The sequence below is a fragment of the Cyclopterus lumpus genome, chromosome 21, assembly GCF_009769545.1.
Source record: "Cyclopterus lumpus isolate fCycLum1 chromosome 21, fCycLum1.pri, whole genome shotgun sequence".
In the NCBI taxonomy this organism is placed as follows: Eukaryota; Metazoa; Chordata; class Actinopteri; order Perciformes; family Cyclopteridae; genus Cyclopterus; species Cyclopterus lumpus.
The window spans coordinates 22,115,048-22,137,088 of record NC_046986.1 but is presented as its reverse complement, the minus strand read 5'-3'; the positions used below and the strand labels follow the sequence as shown (position 1 = coordinate 22,137,088).

Here is a 22,041-nt window from a genome sequence, read left to right as displayed (position 1 = left end):
GCTTTGACTGAAATGTGTGTATTGCTGAGCTTGTGAATATTATATACATACAACAACAATGAGCACAATTCATTATTTCTCCGCAAACTCAGTCACATGATTCTCCACCCATCAGAGTGATAACTTAACAATCACCCCAGGAATATATTAGCATTAAGAGTGGGCAAATCAACTCCACAGCCGACATTTGCAACTCGAATGTTGAGCGTGATATAGAAGAGCTTGCATCAGCTGATTGGCATCATCTACTTCATTCCTGCTTCACCATCCGTGGCTCGTTCATTAGCTCCACGGCTACAGCAGCCTCCTCCACCCCAGCCTGTTTTGTTAAAGCTTTTAGTATACTAATTTACAAATTCTACATTGTTGACCTTGCCATCTAATAATTGTATTTGCCTTTATAAAAGGAGGTTAGGTCTCCAAGAAGAAATCTCATTACATTTCTTGCCATCAACAATAACTATTTAGCTATAAATAGTAACGTTTTTTTAAGGAATTGTACTACTAAAGGTTTCTACAAAGAAAGCATTATGATTTCAACTCATCCAATTTTTCAGGCTTGTGTCATCCAGTGTTCTTAGAAATACCTTTAACAAATATGTAGATATCCCACAGAAATAGTTTAGTTTGTTATCCACGTAATTATAAATGCGGAAGTATAAAGGTAGATTTAAAAAAACTGCGCAGTATGGCAGGGGGTGGAGGTGGATGACCGCTGTTCATTGAGAAGTCAATGTTGATGGATTTGTCACGTAACTTGTGTACGGCACTTCCATAGTAATTAACTCAAACAACAATCTTTTCCTAAACCTGACTAAGTATTTCACAATCTTTTCCTAAACCTAACTAAGTATTTCACAATCTTTTCCTAAACCTAAGTATTTCACAATCTTTTCCTAAACCTAACTAAGTATTTCACAATCTTTTCCTAAACCTAAGTATTTCACAATCTTTTCCTAAACCTAACTAAGTATTTCACAATCTTTTCCTAAACCTAAGTATTTCACGATCTTTTCCTAAACCTAACTAAGTATTTCACGATCTTTTCCTAAACCTAACTAAGTATTTCACAATCTTTTCCTAAACCTAAGTATTTCACAATCTTTTCCTAAACCTAACTAAGTATTTCACAATCTTTTCCTAAACCTAAGTATTTCACAATCTTTTCCTAAACCTAACTAAGTATTTCACAATCTTTTCCTAAACCTAACTAAGTAGTTCACAATCTTTTCCTAAACCTAACTAAGTAGTTCACGATCTTTTCCTAAACCTAACTAAGTATTTCACGATCTTTTCCTAAACCTAACTAAGTAGTTCACAATCTTTTCCTAAACCTAACTAAGTATTTGACGATCTTTTCCCAAACCTAACTAAGTATTTCACAATCTAATCTTTTCCTAAACCTAACTAAGTATTTCACAATCTTTTCCTAAACCTAACTGTATCGTTGCCTAAACCCAGGTGATTTGTTCTCAGTGAAGATGGAAGTTTATTTTGAAAAGACTGTATGCACTTATTAACGAGCTGAAATTGACAAGTTGCTGTCTTTTGTAGGATAACACAAGAAATATGAGGATTCACTTTTGGTACGTAAAGCCTTAAATTATAATACAATAATAACATATTTTTCAATTAGAATGACCCCCCCCCCCCAAATAAAGAAAAAAACTGATATAATTTTAAACAAAGTTATGTAAATTGCTTGGTGGGTGGTATTATGAGGCAGGCCATAATGTGCTGTGAACCCTGACCTTGGCACCACTGTCCCTGAGCTGAACCTCTACAGGGTCCAGAGCACATCAGAGGCCATATTTCATGTGCTAGGGTTTGTTTTCCAACTGAGGAGAAGCACTTCTTGATTCATGGGGTCATACCACCGACTGTAGGCCGAGAAAACAAGTATACAAGTCTGGAGTAAAAATAGCAGGCTACTACATAAAAGAACACACACACACACACACACACACACACACACACACACACACACACACACACACACACCACTGAGAAGAATTCGTAATTTACCACACATCCAGTCTCAGCCAGCATTACATAAGGGGAAAGAAATGTCAGTCTCCAAAACAAAAGTGAGGATGAGAATCCACAGTACAGATGTGTTTTCATATCTGCGGCAGCTGCGACTGGAGCACACGCTTTTTAAGTTTCCCCCTCTGTTTTAATGAGATTTTTCCTGTATGATTAGTAAAAAGAAAATCTAGGATGTACTCGCTCCCCCGATGGGCCAAATGTGACTCAGTCCTCTGAAAGGCCCCAGTGTGAGGATCAACACCACACAGACCCCTCCCACACTCGAGCACAGTGAGATTACAATGTAACACAAAACGCGAGGAGCCCCAGAGAAACAAATAACTAGCAGAGAAGTGAGTGAAGATGTCTCTGTTTAGAGCATATTGCACACCTCTCTACACTGCACACTTGTGGTCTAATTACAAAAAAGCAAGCTTACAGAGACTTCAAGTAGCTCATAATGATGCCATGAGAATATTACTGAAGAGACTCAGATGGAGCAGTGCCAGTGAAATGTTTGTGGCTGCAGGAGTTCATACTTTCCAAGCTGTTTTAAGAAATCTTATGTATAAATGTATCTGCCGGGTTAATGACTCAGAAAATGAAATAATCATGGTTTTATCAAACTTAAAGTTTAGCTCTACGTGCTACCAGTCCCACCTGTGGAGACATTGGTACAGCGGTCGAAGTATTTTACTTGCGATTTTGTATGTATTTTATTCTATTTAATGTTTTGTACTATCTGGACCATGAGTCTGAAATAAAAGTTTGAATACAAGTTTGAATTGTCGCGCCCCCCAAGTAAACAGGTTCCCTGAAAGTCGCGCGGACAGACGGTGCGCTTGTGTTACCGTCTGCTCCGGTGTTAAGTGAAAGATGTGTCGAGGCATGCGCTGAGCCACCAGCGTTTGGCCTTAGAAGGCCCATCACTGAGAGAGAGAGAGACGGACGAAGAGAGAGAGACGGAAGGAGAGAGAGAGAGACCAAGAGAGGGTGGAAAGAGAGAGAGACGGTCAGGAAATTGAGCCCATATGAATGTTTTTCCACCGTCACAAAGGAGATTTATGAGAGATAAGTGGGGGGGGGGGAGCCAAGAGAGCTGCTTTTCTGTGGGAGTGATGGAAAACAGGGGGAAGAGAGAGAGAGAGAGAGAGAGAGAGAGAGAAGAAAGAGAGAAAGAGAGAAAGCGGCCCACACCGAGAGAAAAGAAAGACAGAGAAGTAGAGGAGGCGAATGTGAGAGACACTATCTGCTCCTGCGTTTCATCGGCGTATGACATCATGCTAACTAGGGAGGAGCTGAATGCTTGAATGAACAGGAGGAAATGAGTTGCTCCTTTCCCAATACCTGTCACAGCGTAGAAGCTCTCTGACGCGTCTCTGCTGTCGCTGAATTCCTCAACGCGTTCTGGCCCGACCGAGGAATCGTAGCGGGAGGAGCGATGTGCAGTGTCACGCCATGAGGAGGTTAATTGATGACGGATTGGTTCCCTGATTACCATCCTGCTGGTTGTGATTGTGTGGCATTAAAAAGGACAAACTAACACCCCTGCTTCTTGTGCTCCCACAGTTACCTAAAGTGCGGCCGTACTCTGCGATGGACGGCGTGCCCTTCTTCCTGAGCAGAGTCAAAGCAGAGCCCCCAGAAGACCTGCTCGCCCACGACCTGCACTTCCACACGCAGACCGAGCCCGTCGACCTGTCGATCAACAAGCCACGCCCCTCGTCTTTGTCCACCACCCCGACCACCGCCTCGTCATCCTCACCCCTCCGATACGCCTTCTCGCCGTCGTCCTTGTCGTCGTCATCATCCTCCTCCTCCTCATCCTCCTCCTCGTCCTCGCCATCGGTCATCACCTCAGCCTCATCGGTGCTCACGCCGGGCCCCCTGGTCGCCCCCGGAGGCGGGATGAGAGGTCAGCCGTATTTGCACATCCTGCACTCTGTGGCACCGCCTCCGTCCAGCCCCCTGAGCCTGCATGGGGCGGGCAAGCTGGCCAGCCATGTCCACCGCATCCCAGTCGTGGTGCAGTCGCTGCCCCTCATGTACACCACTGCCGTTCGATCACCGTCCAGACTCAACAACGCCATCATGCTACCTCTGCTGGACGAGGTGAAAAGCCAGGGCAAAGGTGAGGGAGACCGCGCTCTCAGAATAGAATCCATATTCATGCGGCCGACTGTGGTCTTTTGGGATTTCTATGAAACCTCTTTAATCATTCAATTAAACGCTATAACGTCAGAGTTTATCAACCTTTTGCAATACATTTCAGCTACATTCTTGCTAAGGGTGAATTCAAATCCTTCCCAAATCAAGAAACACCCCTGAAAATACATTGGAAACCTTTTTTAGGGATGGAACAAAACATATTCCAGGTCAAAAACTATAGGGCTGGAGAACCGGGCTTGTAAAGAAGCCGTGATGTGATGGGGGCCGAAGAGTTTTATATTTATCTGCCCAGACGTCCTTGGTGAAAGCTGAGTGTGTGCATTCTTTTAGAGGCGGCCCCTCAGGCGGCGACGTCCACCCCCCCCTGTCAGAGTAAAGATGAGGTTTACAGGTTGAAAAGACTCTCCCATCTTTATCTTCTCTTATATAGCCTCTTGTGCAGGTAACCAGGGCAACACCGGTCGTTGCCCTTTCTTTTTCTTTCTTTCTCTCTCTCGAAACGCAAACATCCGACATAGCATTGAGCGTTACTGTCGACCTGCGCCGGCCTGGCCTTGACCGTGTTATTGGTTTTCTCTCTGGGTGTGGTTTTACTGCCAACCACTGGGAGCGAGCCCACAGTAGGTGTTTCTGTTCAACTCTGAGGCGCACACACAGGCCAACTGTTGGATGTATAAAAAATAAAACACACTCAGAACCCGTGTGTGTACTGTACGTACAAGCAGCGAACACATGTAATTTGAGCGTGAAGTCAGAGAGACACTGGGTCGGCCTGGGTGGGATGGTCCCCTTAGAGACGGGGCGTTTGGAGTCTGCTCCCGAGGAGAGGAGAGGAGAGAGAGGAAGGACGGACAGGAAAAACAAGGCTTGCATAAGAGGGTGTGGATGGATATTGAAGATGGGTGGCACCTACGCAAACACATGCACGCGCACTCACACATGCACACACATGCACACACATGCACAGTCCGACTTCAGCGCTGCCCGCCGCTGGAAGCTCAGAGCACTGAGGAAACGGAGTGTTTGAATGCTGGGTGTGGTGGACACAGTCATTTTTAATGAGGTCGCAGCCAGTAGACAAGCAGAACATTTAGCTATTTATTGCACTTAATGAGAACGTTTACAGAGGAATGAAAAGTCAAATGAAAAATAAGAGTTGGGAAAAAAATAAAAATAGTTGTTGACATCAGGGAGGAAGGTTATCTAAAGCCCACTCCCCCTCCATGTGACAGTTAAATGTGAGGGTCAAGAGCCCATCGTGTTCGCCTTGATACAAACAGAACAATCATGTGCACCGAAGCAAGTCTGAATCATGAAGCACGGATACGAAAGCGCTCACACACACACACACACACACACACACACACACACACATACACTCCCACTCGCCCACATGCACACACAGGTTTGGCCATCCTCTTTAAGAGAGGGCGGGCGGGTACCCTTCCTTTCACTGCTGTCTCCCTGTCTCCGGCAGGAGGTTGCCATGGAAACAGGGCTTGACTGGATACAACAGGATAGAAAGAAAGAAATCCGGTGCTCTGCCCACCTCTCCAGCACTCCTCCTTTGTGTCCCTCGCTCAAAAATACCCCCCCCCCCCCCCCCCCCCCCCCCTCCCTCCTTTTTTTCCCATCAGACGATGCATTTCTGACTAATTACAGGTTTTCTATAGGGCAGGCGAGCCGGGGGTGACCACTCTGCGTGTCTTAGTCGACAACAGTTAGAACCCCTCCACTCACCCCCCCCCCCCCCCCCCCCCCCCCCCCCCCCCCCCCCCCCCCCCCCCCCCCCCCCGCACCACCACCCCAGTAATAACACCGTGTCTGCACCCAACTCTAGACCCTCATTATGGGCCATTATGGCCCCGGTCTCGGCTGAGAGGGCAGAGGAGGTGAAGTCCTGATAGCTTTTATAAAAGCGGCGGGCTTACAGTGAGTGGGGATGTCGCAGGAAAAATGGATCCCTGCATATTCTCCGTTTGTGTGGAGAACAGCAAGAATAGTTATTAGTAATATCTTAGCCATGCAGTTACAGTTCCCAAATATAATCCAGTAGATTTCCAGCAACTTTTCCTTGACAAGTAGTCTCCGACATTGTTATTTTATTTTTTGACATCCATCTCTTGAGTTCTCCAGGACGTGCGAGGCCTGTGTCCATGGAGACGGAGAGGGCAGAATGGCCCGCGGGCTCTGGCAATATATCCAATGAGTTGTTCAGGGGAGAAGTTGTCACAACTTGCAGAATAGATGTTACTTTGTCGTGCGACCCGCAGCGCTCACTGGCTCAGAGGCTCACGGTTAAGAGCGCGCTCGCCAGTCAAATGTTGCTTGTTTTATATTCTATTTGATTAATTTTTTTGTCGTCACTGTGCAAAAGAGACAAATCGCTAATCAGCAGGATGTTCTGTGAAGAGGATGCGGCAGCGAACGGGTGGATTCAGCCTTTTTGTGTTTTTCTCCGGGGTCTTTTATGTGAAAGTTTGTCATTACCACGAATACCGTTCTCTGTCAGTCGCACATGTGGGGAACAGAGAGCGGAGTGGCACTCGTGCACGCGTGCTTTTAACTTGGACATATTCAGTATTCACACACACACACACACACACACACACACACACACACACACTCAATAACACATGTACAAGTGTACCCACTGACTCCCGTGTCCCCGTCCTCACAGCACACACGGACCACAGGGGCCTGTCGCCGAGGCAGATCAAGAGCGACAGCGACGACGACGACCTGCCAAACGTGACCTTGGACAGTGTTAATGAGACCGGCTCCACGGCGCTGTCTATAGCCCGCGCCGTACAAGAGTGAGTATCAGAATCTGTGCAAGTTTGTGTGTGTGTGTGTGTGTGTGGAAAACGTTGAGTCGCTGCACTGACCTTTTCTACTCCACTGACCCTCGAAGCTCCAAAAGTCCTCATATCTCTGTCGTTATTTCTGCTTCCGTGTTGTCACGGGTTTGAGAAGTATGGTCTTGATCCGAACACTACGTACTGTTGGCAGCTGGTTGGTGATATGGGAGTTTCAATTTGGTCTACTGTTATGGTATTTTGCATACTTTCCTACACACTACCACTCACCCAAGTAGTAAATAGTTACATTCCTTATATAGCTATTTATTTAAATGAATGCTTTATGGTGTCTTGTGGTTACTCAACAACCTTATAGAAGAAAAAAAACTACTAAAAGAGAGGGTAAAATATCACTGCTCATACAAACAGTATCATAGTTATTAAAGTTTTTATGAGAAACATATTCCGGGAATACCTGTGTAGATGAAGTCCCCCGTGTTGTATCTAGTTCCAGTCTGGGCTGCCAATAGTCCCCTTTGCTATTAACTATTGTTTATCCAGCTGTCGAGATTGTGGGTCTCATAATATAAAGAAAATGTCCAATAAAAAAAAACGAAACTATTTAAACTAAAAAATCTGAAGGTTTTAGGAAGTTTGCATGAAATGTGAGAATTGAAGTACAATGAGCATTTAGTTAAAGGTCCGGTGTGGAGGATTTAGCGGCAACTAGAGGTGAGGTTGCAGATTGCATCCGACTGAACAGCCCTGCGCTCACCCCTCCCGTTCCAAGCACGGAGAGAACTATGGTGGCCTCATAGTAACACAACACCAAAAGGCTCTCTCTAGAGCCAGTGTTTGGTTTGTCCCTTCTGGGCCACTATAGAAACGATAACAAGTCGATGTCATCGATGACAGGCGATGTAGATATGAAGCAAACAAAAACGCAACGATTCTTACTTTCAGGTGATTATACACCGAAGATAGTTTTTTATTCCATTTCTGCCAATAGCCTCCACCCACATAATCCGAGTACAGAGGTTTCAAATGGTTTCCCTTAACATTTCTCACTATTAATTTACATACAACTCCAGTATAAAGCCTAGCATTGTGTTGGGTGTGTATCTGTGCGTGGGAGTGCTTCTATGAGTCTGAATGCATACGGCTCAGACACACTTAATGCCAAGACATCGTAACTGCTGCGGCTGCCGGTCCATCTGTGTTGAACGTGAAAGACGGCTCCCTCTACCATGATCAGTTCACGGCTCGGCTCCGTGCCCTCCTCCTTCCCCCTGCCGCCCATAAAACCCAGAACAGTCCCGGCCAGCAGCCTGGCCAGACTCAAGTTAATGCCCGCAGGTCTGTTATTTAGACTAACTGCGAGGAAAGTATTCCAGGACTCCCGGAGGATCCCGCTAATGATGCAGCGACATGAACAGGGCCGAGGCCCCCGACCCGGTCCAGCTCACGAGGCCCCACATTGTGTACAAGACGCTGCATTGTTTTGTTTGCGCATCGCTGGCCGTGTGAACAGCGACAGTGATGACAGTAAACGAGCTATTGTGGGTTTTCACTGTGCAACACATTGTGGTGAAGACTGCCGTCTCAGGGCTGCGCTTGTTTTTCGGTGGAAGTACAAGTAGAGGTTGCCATGTTCCAGGGAAGACACACACACACACACACACACACACACACAGACAGAGACTCAGAGGAGGACTCGGGTTTCAGTGCAGCTTATTGAAAGAGACAGGCATGCCCCTGAGTGCCACACGTGGGCAACCGGGTGGTCAGAGGAGAACAGAGGTTGGCAGGGCCCAACCTTTCACTGCCCGAGCTTTCACTATGGCGAGAAATCACCAGCCGGGGCTTCAGCAGGGCCCTGCCATGGCCGGCCCGCACGCTCACCTCTCCGTGAGCAAAGTGCAGACTGCGCCGTGTGGAAACTGCTCTCTCGCACGTGTGTGCACGCACGCACGCACGTGTGTTTTTCTTCTTTTTTCTCTGTCTTGCACAGGGGACAGAACAGCTGGTTCCAGAAGGGAGGGCCGGGCCATTGTCAACAGGAACACAGACTTTGCATGTTTGTCCGTGAAAAACAAAGGCCGTCTGTAGTCTTGTTGAGTTCCACGCCGGGTTCTTGGCGGCGTAGAGGAAGAATGTGCATTCGGTATTGGCACAACAACACAGCGCTGCGTGGACATCTGCAGCGCAACAGAAGCCGGCGGGCGCTCCTCCGATCGGTCCATCTTATTTTATTTTCTCTCGCTTGTTTCTTTTGCTCTCCAACGGTGTGGCGAGATTTGCTTTGCGTAATTTAGTGTCCACATTTGCACAAGCAGTCACCCGGAGAGCATCGGAGGAGAGACGTGAAGGGGGGGCAAGAGGATGGGAGGGCCTGCAGCCTCCAATCCAGGTATCCATGTATAAATAAATGAGTGAAAGGGGAGAGTGAGATATGGAGTGGGTGTGTAGGTGTGTGTGTGTGTGTGTGTGTGTGTGTGTGTCATGTGCTTCTTGGGCAGCCTCCTCCATATTCATGTGTTTCCCTGGGGACCGGCAGATAGGCTATTGTGGGAGAGCGAGAGTGAAAGAGACGAAGACAGTTAGAGAGGAGAGGGAGAGAAGGTGTGTGTGTGTGTGTGTGTGCGTGGTTTAGGGGCTTGTGTAGGAAGGGGTTGTCTCTGCTGAAGTCTGGCTGGTCCCTGAGGACCTTGGGGCCACGGAGCAGAGCAGGTGGAGGGAGGAGAGGGGGAGGGGTGGAGGCATAGGGGTTGTATCCTCGGACAGGTACAGGAATGCCCAGTGGGCAGTCTTCCAGTGAGCGCACACACACACACACACACACACACACACACTCACACACTCTCTCTCTTTCCTGTAAAATCCACCATTAAAGTGGGTCTGTTTGAGAACCGTTGTTGTTTCCTGTGAGAAGTTCTGCGTTTGTGGGAAACCCCTGTTGCATGTTGCAGGTGTCAAACATACACAGTCTCTCCCCGTCGCTCTGGTGGAGGACAGCGGATAAAGACGGGTGGACGGGGGGGTGGTGGACGGGGACGGGAATTAAAAACACAAGTCGGCTCTGTTTCAGATCGTTCTCAGCTGTACTTCCTGTTTCGCCCTGCTGCTTTGGAGACACAAGCGGACGCATTCACGCGGCCGTGATGCCGTGGTGACAGAGAGTTCAAGGCGATGAGCTTGCCCCCCCCCTCCTGTCCCCCCCGGGCTCACATGAGAAGATCCAACCAATCGATTTATTTTCACAAAACCGCCTCGACGCCTTTAGCCAGAGATTTGCTGCTGAAGAACATAAAGATGTATCGTTTCGAACAATAAATGCAACCCGCTCGCTACTTTTGTGCTTCTAGTTTTCTCAGTTTCTACTCGTTGGAGTTATTGAGCCGGGCCCAAAATTAACAGACAACCTCTTAGCATAACTTTCTCCATGTTGTCATTATGCATGTGGGCCCTTTTAACTTGAAATGTGAACGAAAACCTTCGCCGTTGGTTTCAAACGCAGCAGTTGAACCAGTGTGAGCACATTGATTTGTACTATATTCTTACACACACAGTAAGCCTGCTGGCAAAAATAGCAACTCAACACCACAGCAGCATCTTTCAGAAGCTAAGCAGAATAGTGGTGCAACTTTCTCAACACACAGAGAAGTATGAAAATCCTTTAACAGCAGTTTTTTTTTTTTACATGACAAGAGCAACACGTAACATCTTGAATTGATTGCTTTCAAGGCTGCAACAAAACATTAGTTCTATTGTCGATGAAATAGTGATTTTTTTGGAGTAATTGTTTGGTAAGAAAATACACATTGCAGCGTCCCAGAGTCACAAAACAATGTCTTCAAATTTTATCGGACCAACCATCGAACACCAGGCGGTAACCTTCTGGTCTGAAAAGGCAAGCCAACGAAAGTCCCTTAAACTTGCATTCTCTCTACTGGCCATCAGGGGGCAAGCCCTCCAGTCGGAAAAAGAAGTCTGGTTGTATAGAAGTCTATAAGAAAATGACTCTACTTCTCTCTTGATTTATCACCTCAGTAAAAATGTAAAATGTAAACATGAGTTTAGGGTCTCCATCTCTAGTTTTCAGTCTTCTTCAATACAGAAAGATGTTCATTTAGTAAATTATTGTCCATTTAGAGTCAAATAGACCAAGAGGAGTATGACTTAGGGGCGTGGCTACCTTGTGATTGTTAGTTTTGGGTCGCCAAAAATTGGTATTCACTTGCACTCAGCTCCTCCCTCTCCTGTCACTTCTGGTTGCAAAAAAACAAGATGCCAACAACCAAGATGTGTAACTTGAGGCTTCAGAGCGGCAGTCCACAAATCAATGGCCGTCCACTTATTATATCCAGTCTATGTTGAAAACCCAGAATTTCAGTTTACCCTGATACCCTGTAATACTTACCCTCCATGTTCAGAATGAATCTCCTATTTGACGATGTTTTATTTTCATTGGATTCTGGTACTTCTCTGCCGTGAGAGGATTCTGCAGTTTGATTACCATTTGTGTTGTTGGCGAGCGCTCGTACTGTCTGTGTTCCTGTGAGTAATGAAGATCACTAATCGGTAGCATGTGCCGCAGTGGGATCTTTCTACAAGTACCCAAAATGGATTAGACCAGAAATCTGTCACCGAGCTCTGAGAAAGGAGCAGCAATGACGACGGAATTATCACCAGCAGCCGAGGAACAGTTGTTGCGCGTCAAATTAATTGGCGATGAGTCATCGCTTTGGTCTTTGTTTTGGAACCTGTTGGACTTCCCAAATTATATCATAATCCAGGAGTCACTTCATGGATGAAGTCAGAATGTAAACATCTGCCTCATCTGCTAGATGTCTGAACGCTGAGTGTTTCCACTGTAAATCCTGTCTCTCCACACACACACACACACACACACACACACACACACACACACACACACACAGGACCTCATATTCCAGCCCGTTGTCATTCCCATATCTGATACTGACGCACAAAGCATCTGTTAACATCTGTATGAGACAAACGGGGCCTTCAAGTAATTACAATGTAAACCCACCCGCGTCATTATTAGAGGCTCAGAAGAAATGCTCCTGGAGTGTGATGATGTGTAGTATAAAGTTTAGTTTAGTTGTTTTGAGAAGGGTTTGTTTGCTTTACTTTCTTTACATCTCCTGAACCAAGTGGATCTGTTCGGAAGCTGCACTGATCCCAACATCGGGTCGACACCGGGCCGCGGTGACAATCCTCCCATTTGGTATCGGGTACCATGATTTTAATGAATAACAATTCCGTGCATGTCTCTCTATGTATCAATTTGTTACATTTAGTTTGACAAAGGACAGGTGGATGTGTCCATTTGCCCAGAAGAATGATCCCAGTCACGTTCACACAGTGAGACCTACAGGTTATTAATGAAACACTGGAAACCGATACTCGGTATCAGCCGATACCCAAAGCACAGGTATCTCTAAGGGCCTCGTCAGGGTTAATGCCCCGGGGCGTTTGCAAAGTGACCAGTTGCAACGAGAACGATGTTGGTCTTCGATGCCTGTCTGTTCGAATCAGGGCAAGACTCCATAATCATTTTTTTAACTCGCGGTTTCCCCTTCCGCTTCATGAATACACTTCTTTGTCAAAATGTTGCAGTTTTGACATTACGTTGCATAGCGATATTTAGAGAGAGTCCACTTCATATCGGACCCGTGTGCTCATTTCCTGTACAGCTTCAGATTGGCAATACGCCAAGAGCAACAGGTGATCTCTGTGTGTGTGTGTGTGTGTGTGTGTGTGTGTGTGGGTGGTTTATCTTTTCTGTAATTGTGTGTATTTGTGGAGTCCCGCGTGCATAAGCGCGCATCTCGATCGCGTACGTGCACATTCTGAGTCGGCATTTTGACAAATCGTGCTTCGGTGGGAGAGGAAGTGGGTTGTGTGTGCGTTGGAGACGGTTCACTGGAGGGCCTGTCTGCCCCCCCATCCCCCCCTTCAGCCTCCTAACTCTCCTCCACATCACTCCTCTCTTCTAGTAGAGAGGAGTCTCACTGCCGTTGCTTCTTCTCCTTTCTTGCGTGTGCGTGTATCGCCGTGTGAAAAGGACAACACCATCTACCACAACCCTACCTTATTTTTGCTTCCTTCCGCTTGTGTGTGTGTGTGTGTGTGTGTGCGCGCGCGCGCGCGCGTGTTCAACGTTATATTCAGAGAAGTGAGACGAGAGCACATTCTAAGATTTGCCTCAGATATGACAACAGCGCTACACTGCAAATATATACTCAAAGTGCAAGTCTGGCGTGCAAAAAGTACACGCGTGCACGCGCACACCTTGCCACAGGGGGTGTTCACAGTCGGAAGTGACACACGTGCACAACCCACGGCGATATTGACTGGTTAATGGAGAGGGAATGTATCGATGACAGGAATAACTCAGTCATTAACCTCGTTGAGATAAAAACCCTCCTTCACCCCTTGCGTCCATGATGGATGAACGTGGAGGAGAACAGCAGCCTCGTTACCTCATCGGCTCCCTGTGGGTTCCTGTAGGCGGCGCTGCACTGCCACCTGCTGGCAGAGCGGCTGCTCCACAACCTTGTGGTGTGTGTGGTGTGTATCCAGTGCACAGGGAATGAGGAACGCACTTGTTTTATACCAACACGAACTCTCACAAGAACACTTACAACAATTTGGCTTCCAGCCCAAAAAAATAACCACAATTTTGTTATTTATTTATAATTTTTTTTATTACAATAAATGCAGTATCAATGTTGTCTTTAAAGTAGTTTGCATATTGTTGCATTGTGATGCCCTGCAGTGTTTGTCACAAAGCAATATGTTTCCGTCAGCTTTGTTGTACTAAACTAATGTCAACGGGGCTTTTTAAAGGCAAGCTGCCGACTAAAGACAAAACTAACTTCTAACTAACTAAACTTCCTGCTTTTGGAGCTGCTCCATCTCACTCACCTCCTGTGTGGAGAGAGCAGTGTCTGCCATCAGCACATTCACGACATGCTCTCAGTATGCTTTCATCCCCTCCCTGTCTCAATGCACTGTTTCTTGTCTCCTGTTGCAGCTCCATGTCTCCGTTCAGTATCGACAGCATACGGCGCCCCCGGAGGTCAGAGTCACCCGATTCCAAAAAGAGGAGAATTCACAGATGTGACTTCGAGGGCTGCAATAAGGTTTACACCAAAAGCTCCCATTTAAAAGCACACCGGAGGACACATACAGGTCAGTAGGTCTCAGTGTGAGTGGTTTAACAGCGTGATTACGATGTCCAACAGGAACGGCGTTTGAATGCTCACCGCAACACGGTGTTCTCATGTGAGTTTGCATCCAGTGAGGTGTAACCCTATTGTACATCTGTCTGCATCCTGCTCATCAATTCAATTCAATTCAGTTTATTTTGTATAGCACAATATCACAAATTACAAATTAGCCTCAGAGGGCTTTACAATCTGTAAACATACGACATCCCTGTCCCAGGACCTCACATCGAATCAGGAAAAACTCCCCAAAAATAACCTTTGACAGGGAAAAAAGGGAAGAAACCTTCAGGAGAGCAACAGAGGAGGATCCCTCTCCCCGGATGGACAGAAGCAATAGATGCCATGTGTACAGAATGAACAGCATTTACAAAGTTACATAAACACATTACATGAATATGACAATGTATGAATGGAAGAGGAGGGGGGGCGGGGCGCATCAGCAGGGCCAACGCGGGAGGCCGACTCACCAGCATCAGACACCTCCAGGTCCAATGGACCCTATGAGACGTGAAGTCACAACGACTCCGGGGAGGAAGCAGAGTGTGACAGAGAGTCAACACCTGTGAAGCACCGGCTCTGGAGAGGCACGTCTTTGCGTAGGCCGCCGTAGTCCCCCTACATCAGGGGTCACTAATAGGTGGGCCACACCGCGTTGTCCTCGGACATGGGGCTATATGCGTCCAAATCATTTAATTTGGACGCAGCGCTATTTTTTCTTCTAGCCTTTACGAAACTTGTTCCACGGTCCAGGAAACCCTCTAGACCAATGACGTGCGTTGTAAATCCTCTCACTACTCAGCCAATCACATGTGTGTATTACGATAAGCATCGACTCAAGTGCGATATTCACACACAGGAGACACGTACCCCGACACGTACCGACACATACTGACACGTACTTACACGTACCCCGACACGTACCCTGACAAATACCGACACGTACCGACACGTACCCTGACATGTACCGACACGTACCCCGACATCTACCCCGACACTTTCCCCGTTCATGTACCGACACGTACCCGACACGTACCCTGACACGTACCCCGACACGTTCTCCTACACCTACCCCGACAAGTACTGACACGTACCCCGACATGTACCCTGACACGTACCCGACACGTACTCCGAAACGTACCCGACACGTACTCCGACAAGTACCGACACGTACTCCGACAAGTACCGACACGTACTCCGACAAGTACCGACACGTACCCCGACATGTACCCTGACACGTACCCGACACGTACTCCGAAACGTACCCGACACGTACTCCGACAAGTACCGACACGTACTCCGACAAGTACCGACACGTACTCCGACAAGTACCGACACGTACCCCGACATGTACCCTGACACATACCCGACACGTACTCCGAAACGTACCCGACACGTACTCCGACAAGTACCGACACGTACCCCGACATGTACCCTGACACGTACCCGACATGTACTCCGAAACGTACCCGACACGTACCCCGACATGTACCGACACGTACCGACAGCCACGTACCGACACGTACCCCGACATGTACCGACACGTACCGACAGACACGTACCGACACGTACCGACACGTACCGACAGACACGTACCGACACGTACCCCGACACGTACCGACACTACCCCAACACGTACAGACACGTACCCTAACAAGTACCGACACGTACCCCGACACGTACCGACACTACCCCGACACGTACAGACACGTACCCCGACACGTACCGACACTACCCCGACACGTACAGACACTACCCCGACACGTACCGACACTACCCCGACACGTACAGACACGTACCCACACTACCCCGACACGTACAGACACTACCCCGACACGTACCGACACTACCCCGACACGTACAGACACGTACCCACACTACCCCGACACGTACAGACACTACCCCGACACGTACCGACACTACCCCGACACGTACAGACACGTACCCACACTACCTCGACACGTACAGACACTACCCCGGCACGTACCGACACTACCCCGACACGTACAGACACTACCCCGGCACGTACCGACACTACCCCGACACGTACAGACACGTACCCACACTACCCCGACACGTACAGACACGTACCCACATTACCCCGACACGTACAGACACTACCCCGGCACGTACCGACACTACCCCGACACGTACAGACACGTACCGACACTACCCCGACACGTACAGACACGTACCCACACTACCCCGACACGTACAGACACTACCCCGACACGTACCGACACTACCCCGACACGTACAGACACGTACCCACACTACCCCGACACGTACAGACACTACCCCGGCACGTACCGACACTACCCCGACACGTACAGACACGTACCCACACTACCCCGACACGTACAGACACTACCCCGACACGTACAGACACGTACCCACACTACCCCGACACGTACAGACACGTACCCCGACACGTACAGACACGTACAGACACGTACCGACACGTACCGACACGTACCCCGACACGTACCCACACTACCCCGACACGTACCGACACGTACCCACACTACCCCGACACGTACAGACACTACCCCGACACGTACAGACACTACCCCGACACGTACAGACACTACCCCGACACGTACAGACACTACCCCGACACGTACAGACACGTACCCACACTACCCCGACACGTACAGACACGTACCCCGACACGTACAGACACGTACAGACACGTACCGACACGTACCGACACGTACCCCGACACGTACCCACACTACCCCGACACGTACCGACACGTACCCACACTACCCCGACACGTACAGACACTACCCCGACATGTACCCCGACACAGTTCATAACCAGTGTGTCTCATATGTTCAGAGAGTGTGGGGATTATTAAAAACAGCTTTGCGAAGCGTCGCACAACTCTTAAGCAAACGTACCCACTCACATCCAAAATGAAGGAAATAAAACTAATATGATTAGAATCCTAACAGAACATTTTTTACTGTCCAACAATGATGTTCACAGAGAGGAGAATATAGCTTAAAGAAGTGGTTTCAATAGCCACAGATAAAGTCCCTTCCACACAAATTAATGTGAGAATAATATGGATATCTTGGCTTTTTTTTTATTGACATCACACTTGAATTAAATGAATATAAAGCTGCGGTGACAGTTTTCGAAAATAAAGATTTTTGTTACGTATTAAATGTTTTTATTGCTTATTTTACTTGAAATGAGAGAATAACTTTGAGTATATATTATTTATAATTCATCCAGTTCAATTTTAAATCTGACAATAAATATTCTGCTATTATTCAATTGAACTTTCTATATTTTAAATCACATAGTTGACTTCATACAGACGTTAATACAACTGTTGGCTCAAAGTGCAAATTAGACATTATTGTGATATTCCAGACCTTTGCATGAGGACATTCTCTCTAACTGGACCTCTTTGAATTGGAAGTGAATACCTCCTTTTAAATTTCTGTCGACTGCAGTGTGCGAACTTACCACTAGATGTCGCCAAATCGCAACCCGGAACAGAGCACACAGAAACACACTAATGACGCTGCATCAGTGTTGCTGAGCATATCAAATAGTGCACAGTGGTGTCTTATAACAGCAGTCACGAGGCATTATGTGTGGTCATATATACTTTTAAAAGTTTCTCTTAATCTCTCTTATGAACATCATGGTTTCTTTCTGTCACCATCGTGTGGTTACGGCTGCCAGGAGGCCGTCCCGGTGGCTCATTATCTTCTTTAAACAAAAGACGACATTTAAAATTAGCACATTCTTCAACCATATCATGACTGACAACTTCCTGTCGACTTCTACCCTCCACTCGTGGATCACCCTTGAACCCACATTCACAACCTTAGAGAAGTGCCTACCCATGATGAGCTGGACAGTCCACTGGCACTTCTTTGGGGATCATGCTCAAAAATGAGAAAAAAACGTTTGAAAATTGCATCTATGCAATCTGTGGCATGCATTAGAGAAATTGCGGGGGAAAAAAACAGTTGCGTATACTTTAATATGACTTTAAGGCGTTTGAGCTCCTAGTGTGCCTAACGAGCGTGGAAGTAGGAAAGGAAAGCCCCAAAATGTTCACAAGCAAACGATTTCTGTGCAAGCAATTGTGATTATTTGTGAACTAGGCGATGCCTTCTGATTGTTTCAATGAGCTGAACGTGTGATTTGCTAGCTCCTGAGTAGTTCTCCTTTCTCCCCCTGCAGGGGAAAAGCCATACAAATGCACCTGGGACGGCTGCACGTGGAAGTTCGCCCGCTCCGACGAGCTGACGAGGCACTACAGGAAGCACACGGGGGTGAAGCCCTTCAAGTGTGCAGACTGTGACCGCAGCTTCTCCAGATCCGACCACCTGGCCCTGCACCGGCGGAGACACATGCTGGTGTGACTCGGTACTCGGACAGAGAGGCCAAGAAGAGAGGGAGGGAGAGAGAGAGAGAGAGAGAGAGAGAGATCAATGGAACAGACACACATGTACACACGCACACACACACACACACACACACACACAGACACAGACACAGACATAGGCAGTCGGGGGAGCGGGATCTCCCTATGAATGTTTTTCAGCTGGCCTGGACGCACACATGCATGCACACACACACACACACACACACGCACACGCACGCGCACACGCACTCTCATCCGTCACCAGGAAAGGAGATGGCGACGTGCACAGGGCTTGTGGAGCACTAACCAGGGTCACTTCTGGACCCCCTTTGGGTTGGAAGGAATGGACGGCAGGATCTGTTATTGTAATTCTTTGGAGTATAACAGGGAACTGTCTTTTACAGCACTGTTTGTAAATGTTTCACTTTGATTTTTAAAGAAGAACTCGCACTCTATTCTGAGAAAAAACAATATATATATATATATATATATATATATATATATCTCTCTATATATATATATATACATATATACAAGGGCAACGGTCTCCTTTTTTTCTTATTTTTTGTTGTTGGTATCTTTCTTTTCTTTATTGCTGCTTATTCCAGCACTCATAATGTGAAAGCCCCCGACCACGGTGTGTGGAATGGATTTCCTGTGTGAGCAGAAAGAAGTTAGGCCCGGACCGGAGGCCCAGTCGGAGTTACAGGCAGTATTGTAGAGGGCGCCATTTCACCACAGATGGTTTTCTTTGCCTGCCGTAGTCTGCTGTTACCCCCCTCCCTTTATAGTATGGAAGCTCAAACAGGACCCGGACTGTCATCCGTCTCATCGCCAGCAAACAGGACCATTACGGCCACAATCTGAATGGATCAACCTCATCAACCACTTTTACAGACATTCATTGCTGTATTTCCAAACGGTGGAAACCGGAGACGCGTATCATCACACCAGCAATGACCCCGCCGACAGGGCCGGGCAACTCTCCAAATCCCATGAGTGCTATTCTTTATGTTGAGCCTCTTAAAAAGCATTTCCTTAAAAAAAACAAAAGAATTCCCAAAAAAATCGTTGGTGGAATTTGTGCTGTGATTAGCAATCAGTTAAGTGCAATCTTAAAAGATAAATATACTTTCAGTATGACAACGTTTTGTTTATTGAATTTTCCTTCTTTTGTTTTTGATTTTTATGCCTGCTTATTGCTTATGTTGGACTCTGAAAAAAAACACAACCCCTCATGTACAGTGAACTTTGAAAACAATCAGAGGAGATTTCCAGTATGTGAAAAAAAGAAAAAAATAGAGGCACCTTACACTCTTTCATTCTGTCCCGATTGATCTTTTTTTTAAATTTTTTTTTAAAATGACTACATTTATTTCTTCATTCAGTGTTGTCAGCTGCGTTTGACAGCAAAAGGAACTTGGCGTTGTGGTTTTGCACAGCGGAAACGGAAAACCCAAACCGCTAATCGGCGCTCTCCGCCTGCTGTACGATACAAAGAGCAATACACACCTGGCAAAATGGCTGCGACGGACCCCCGCCGCCACTTTGCTACGCTTGCCGATGTCAATATGGCGTGAGACGTTTCTAACTCGGGCCGACGCCGCTCTCTTTGATCGGTTTCGCAGATCCGGCACGAGGATCCATTTCTGATCTCATCACCTTTTATTTTCTTCTTTTATTTCGTTTGTCTCAAATACAGAAAGTCACTTGAAAATGTTCTCACCTCAGACCAGATATGTGTTCTCTGGGTGACCTGAGATTTGGCTACCGAAAATGCTGAAAAATGCAGGAATAGCATATGCATACACATATAGTACACATATATATATATATATATATATATATATATATATATATATATATATATATATATATATATACACATACATACATACATACATATATATATGTATATAAAAATGCACACAGGAATACATTATGTATGTACATTAAGACTACATTTTAGATGCTGTCACTGGCACGATCTCTCTTAGAGAACACCTCTGGACCTTAATCAGGAAATGTAATTAAAAAGTGCATTTTTATAGTCGTAGTAACAGATATTTTTAAAGGTATTTCCGATACTCCTCGTGGCTGTGAGACCTGCAACATGAACTCTGAGAATCAGGCTGTACCATAATATTCGATAGTGCTGCTAAATGCATTTATTGGACCGAAGCCAGTAAAAACAAGTGGCAACCCTGAAAACCACACACACACACACACACACACACACACACATCCTCACTTCTCAGTAAAGTAGCCAAAGCCAGGATGTCGCTTCCACGCGCTCGCCCAACGTATGTGACACCCACTCGATGTAACAGAGAATGGTAATGTGTGGTATCATAATTTATGCACATTGTTTGCGCACATGTCATTATGCCCAGTTGTATTATTTTGGCAAAAGCATATCAGCACCTTGTTTGTCTCTTAGTTTGATTTTCAAATTATTATTATTTTATTTCAGATGTCAATATATAAACGAAATAATCTTTGGCGCATTTTATCCTCCATATGATCTATAAGAGCATTTTATTACTGAGGGGCACTTTCTTTTTTTTTTTTTTTTGCATATAACTTTCTTCTTTTTTCTGTAAAAAGGATCTTTTGAAATGTTGTAATATATGTGACGGTGAAGATGAAACTTATTACAAAGTTCTGCAGCCTGTATATACGTTGGAAGAATAGGGCTTTTGATTAGTAGACGCAGGAAATACATTTATACGTGTAAAGTCTTTGTTCTTTTTGTTCTTCTTTTCTTTTCCAGAGACGGTAATTTATCTAATTTGATATCCAGTGAATTGGGGCTAACGGTGTCCGTCTTGTAAATGATCACGCGTGACGTCACAGAGCAGTTTGCTTTTCTTTTGGCTTGTGGTTCAATAACTTCATGATCAAATCATTTGTACTCCCAGAAGGCTGAACCAGTGTTTGCTATAATCAACACATTATTTATATACACATTGACCGTATTTAAGGTACTCTATTCCCTGTGTTTGCTATTTTGCTATCCCCGGACAGGAAATGATATTGATGAAGCACATATCAACGACTCGCTGGTATTCAGTGTACGACGTTGCACGCCTTAACGCGCCACCTTCTTTTGCTTTTTCCTTCTCCGCCCGATTCGATTGGACTTGAACACGGACAGGGTGTGTGTGATATATATTTCCCTCCAGCTCTCTCCTCATTTCAAAGCATAATTTTGTAACGGTAACCAGGGTCAAAGTTATGCAATAATAATGAATAGTGCCTCATATTGCAAAACTTGTAATATCAGCTGCTCTGGGCAGAGGTTATATTTTTTTCATTTTTTTTTTTCAATGCGCGTGCTCAAATTAATAAACATCCAATGGGGGAAGGAAAAAAAAAAAAAAAAAAAGCAGAC

General features: G+C 46.3%; 1 protein-coding gene across 3 annotated transcripts in view; it reads left to right on the top strand.

Annotated features, from left to right (window-relative positions):
- Nucleotides 1–19,145, top strand: part of klf12b (Kruppel-like factor 12b) — a 38,492-nt gene extending 19,347 nt beyond the window's left edge. For 2 of the 3 annotated variants that reach the window (XM_034561871.1, XM_034561870.1), the window contains exons 3-6: nt 3,598–4,159; nt 6,878–7,013; nt 14,062–14,219; nt 18,464–19,144. In XM_034561871.1, coding sequence (XP_034417762.1) covers nt 3,598–4,159; nt 6,878–7,013; nt 14,062–14,219; nt 18,464–18,645 — 1,038 coding nt within the window. In that variant the 3' untranslated portion in view covers nt 18,646–19,144. Of the gene's footprint in view, nt 1–3,384; nt 3,495–3,597; nt 4,160–6,877; nt 7,014–14,061; nt 14,220–18,463 lie in introns of those variants that run through there. The other variant, XM_034561872.1, reaches the window with a different exon arrangement.
- The last annotated feature ends 2,896 nt before the right edge of the window (nt 19,146–22,041 follow it).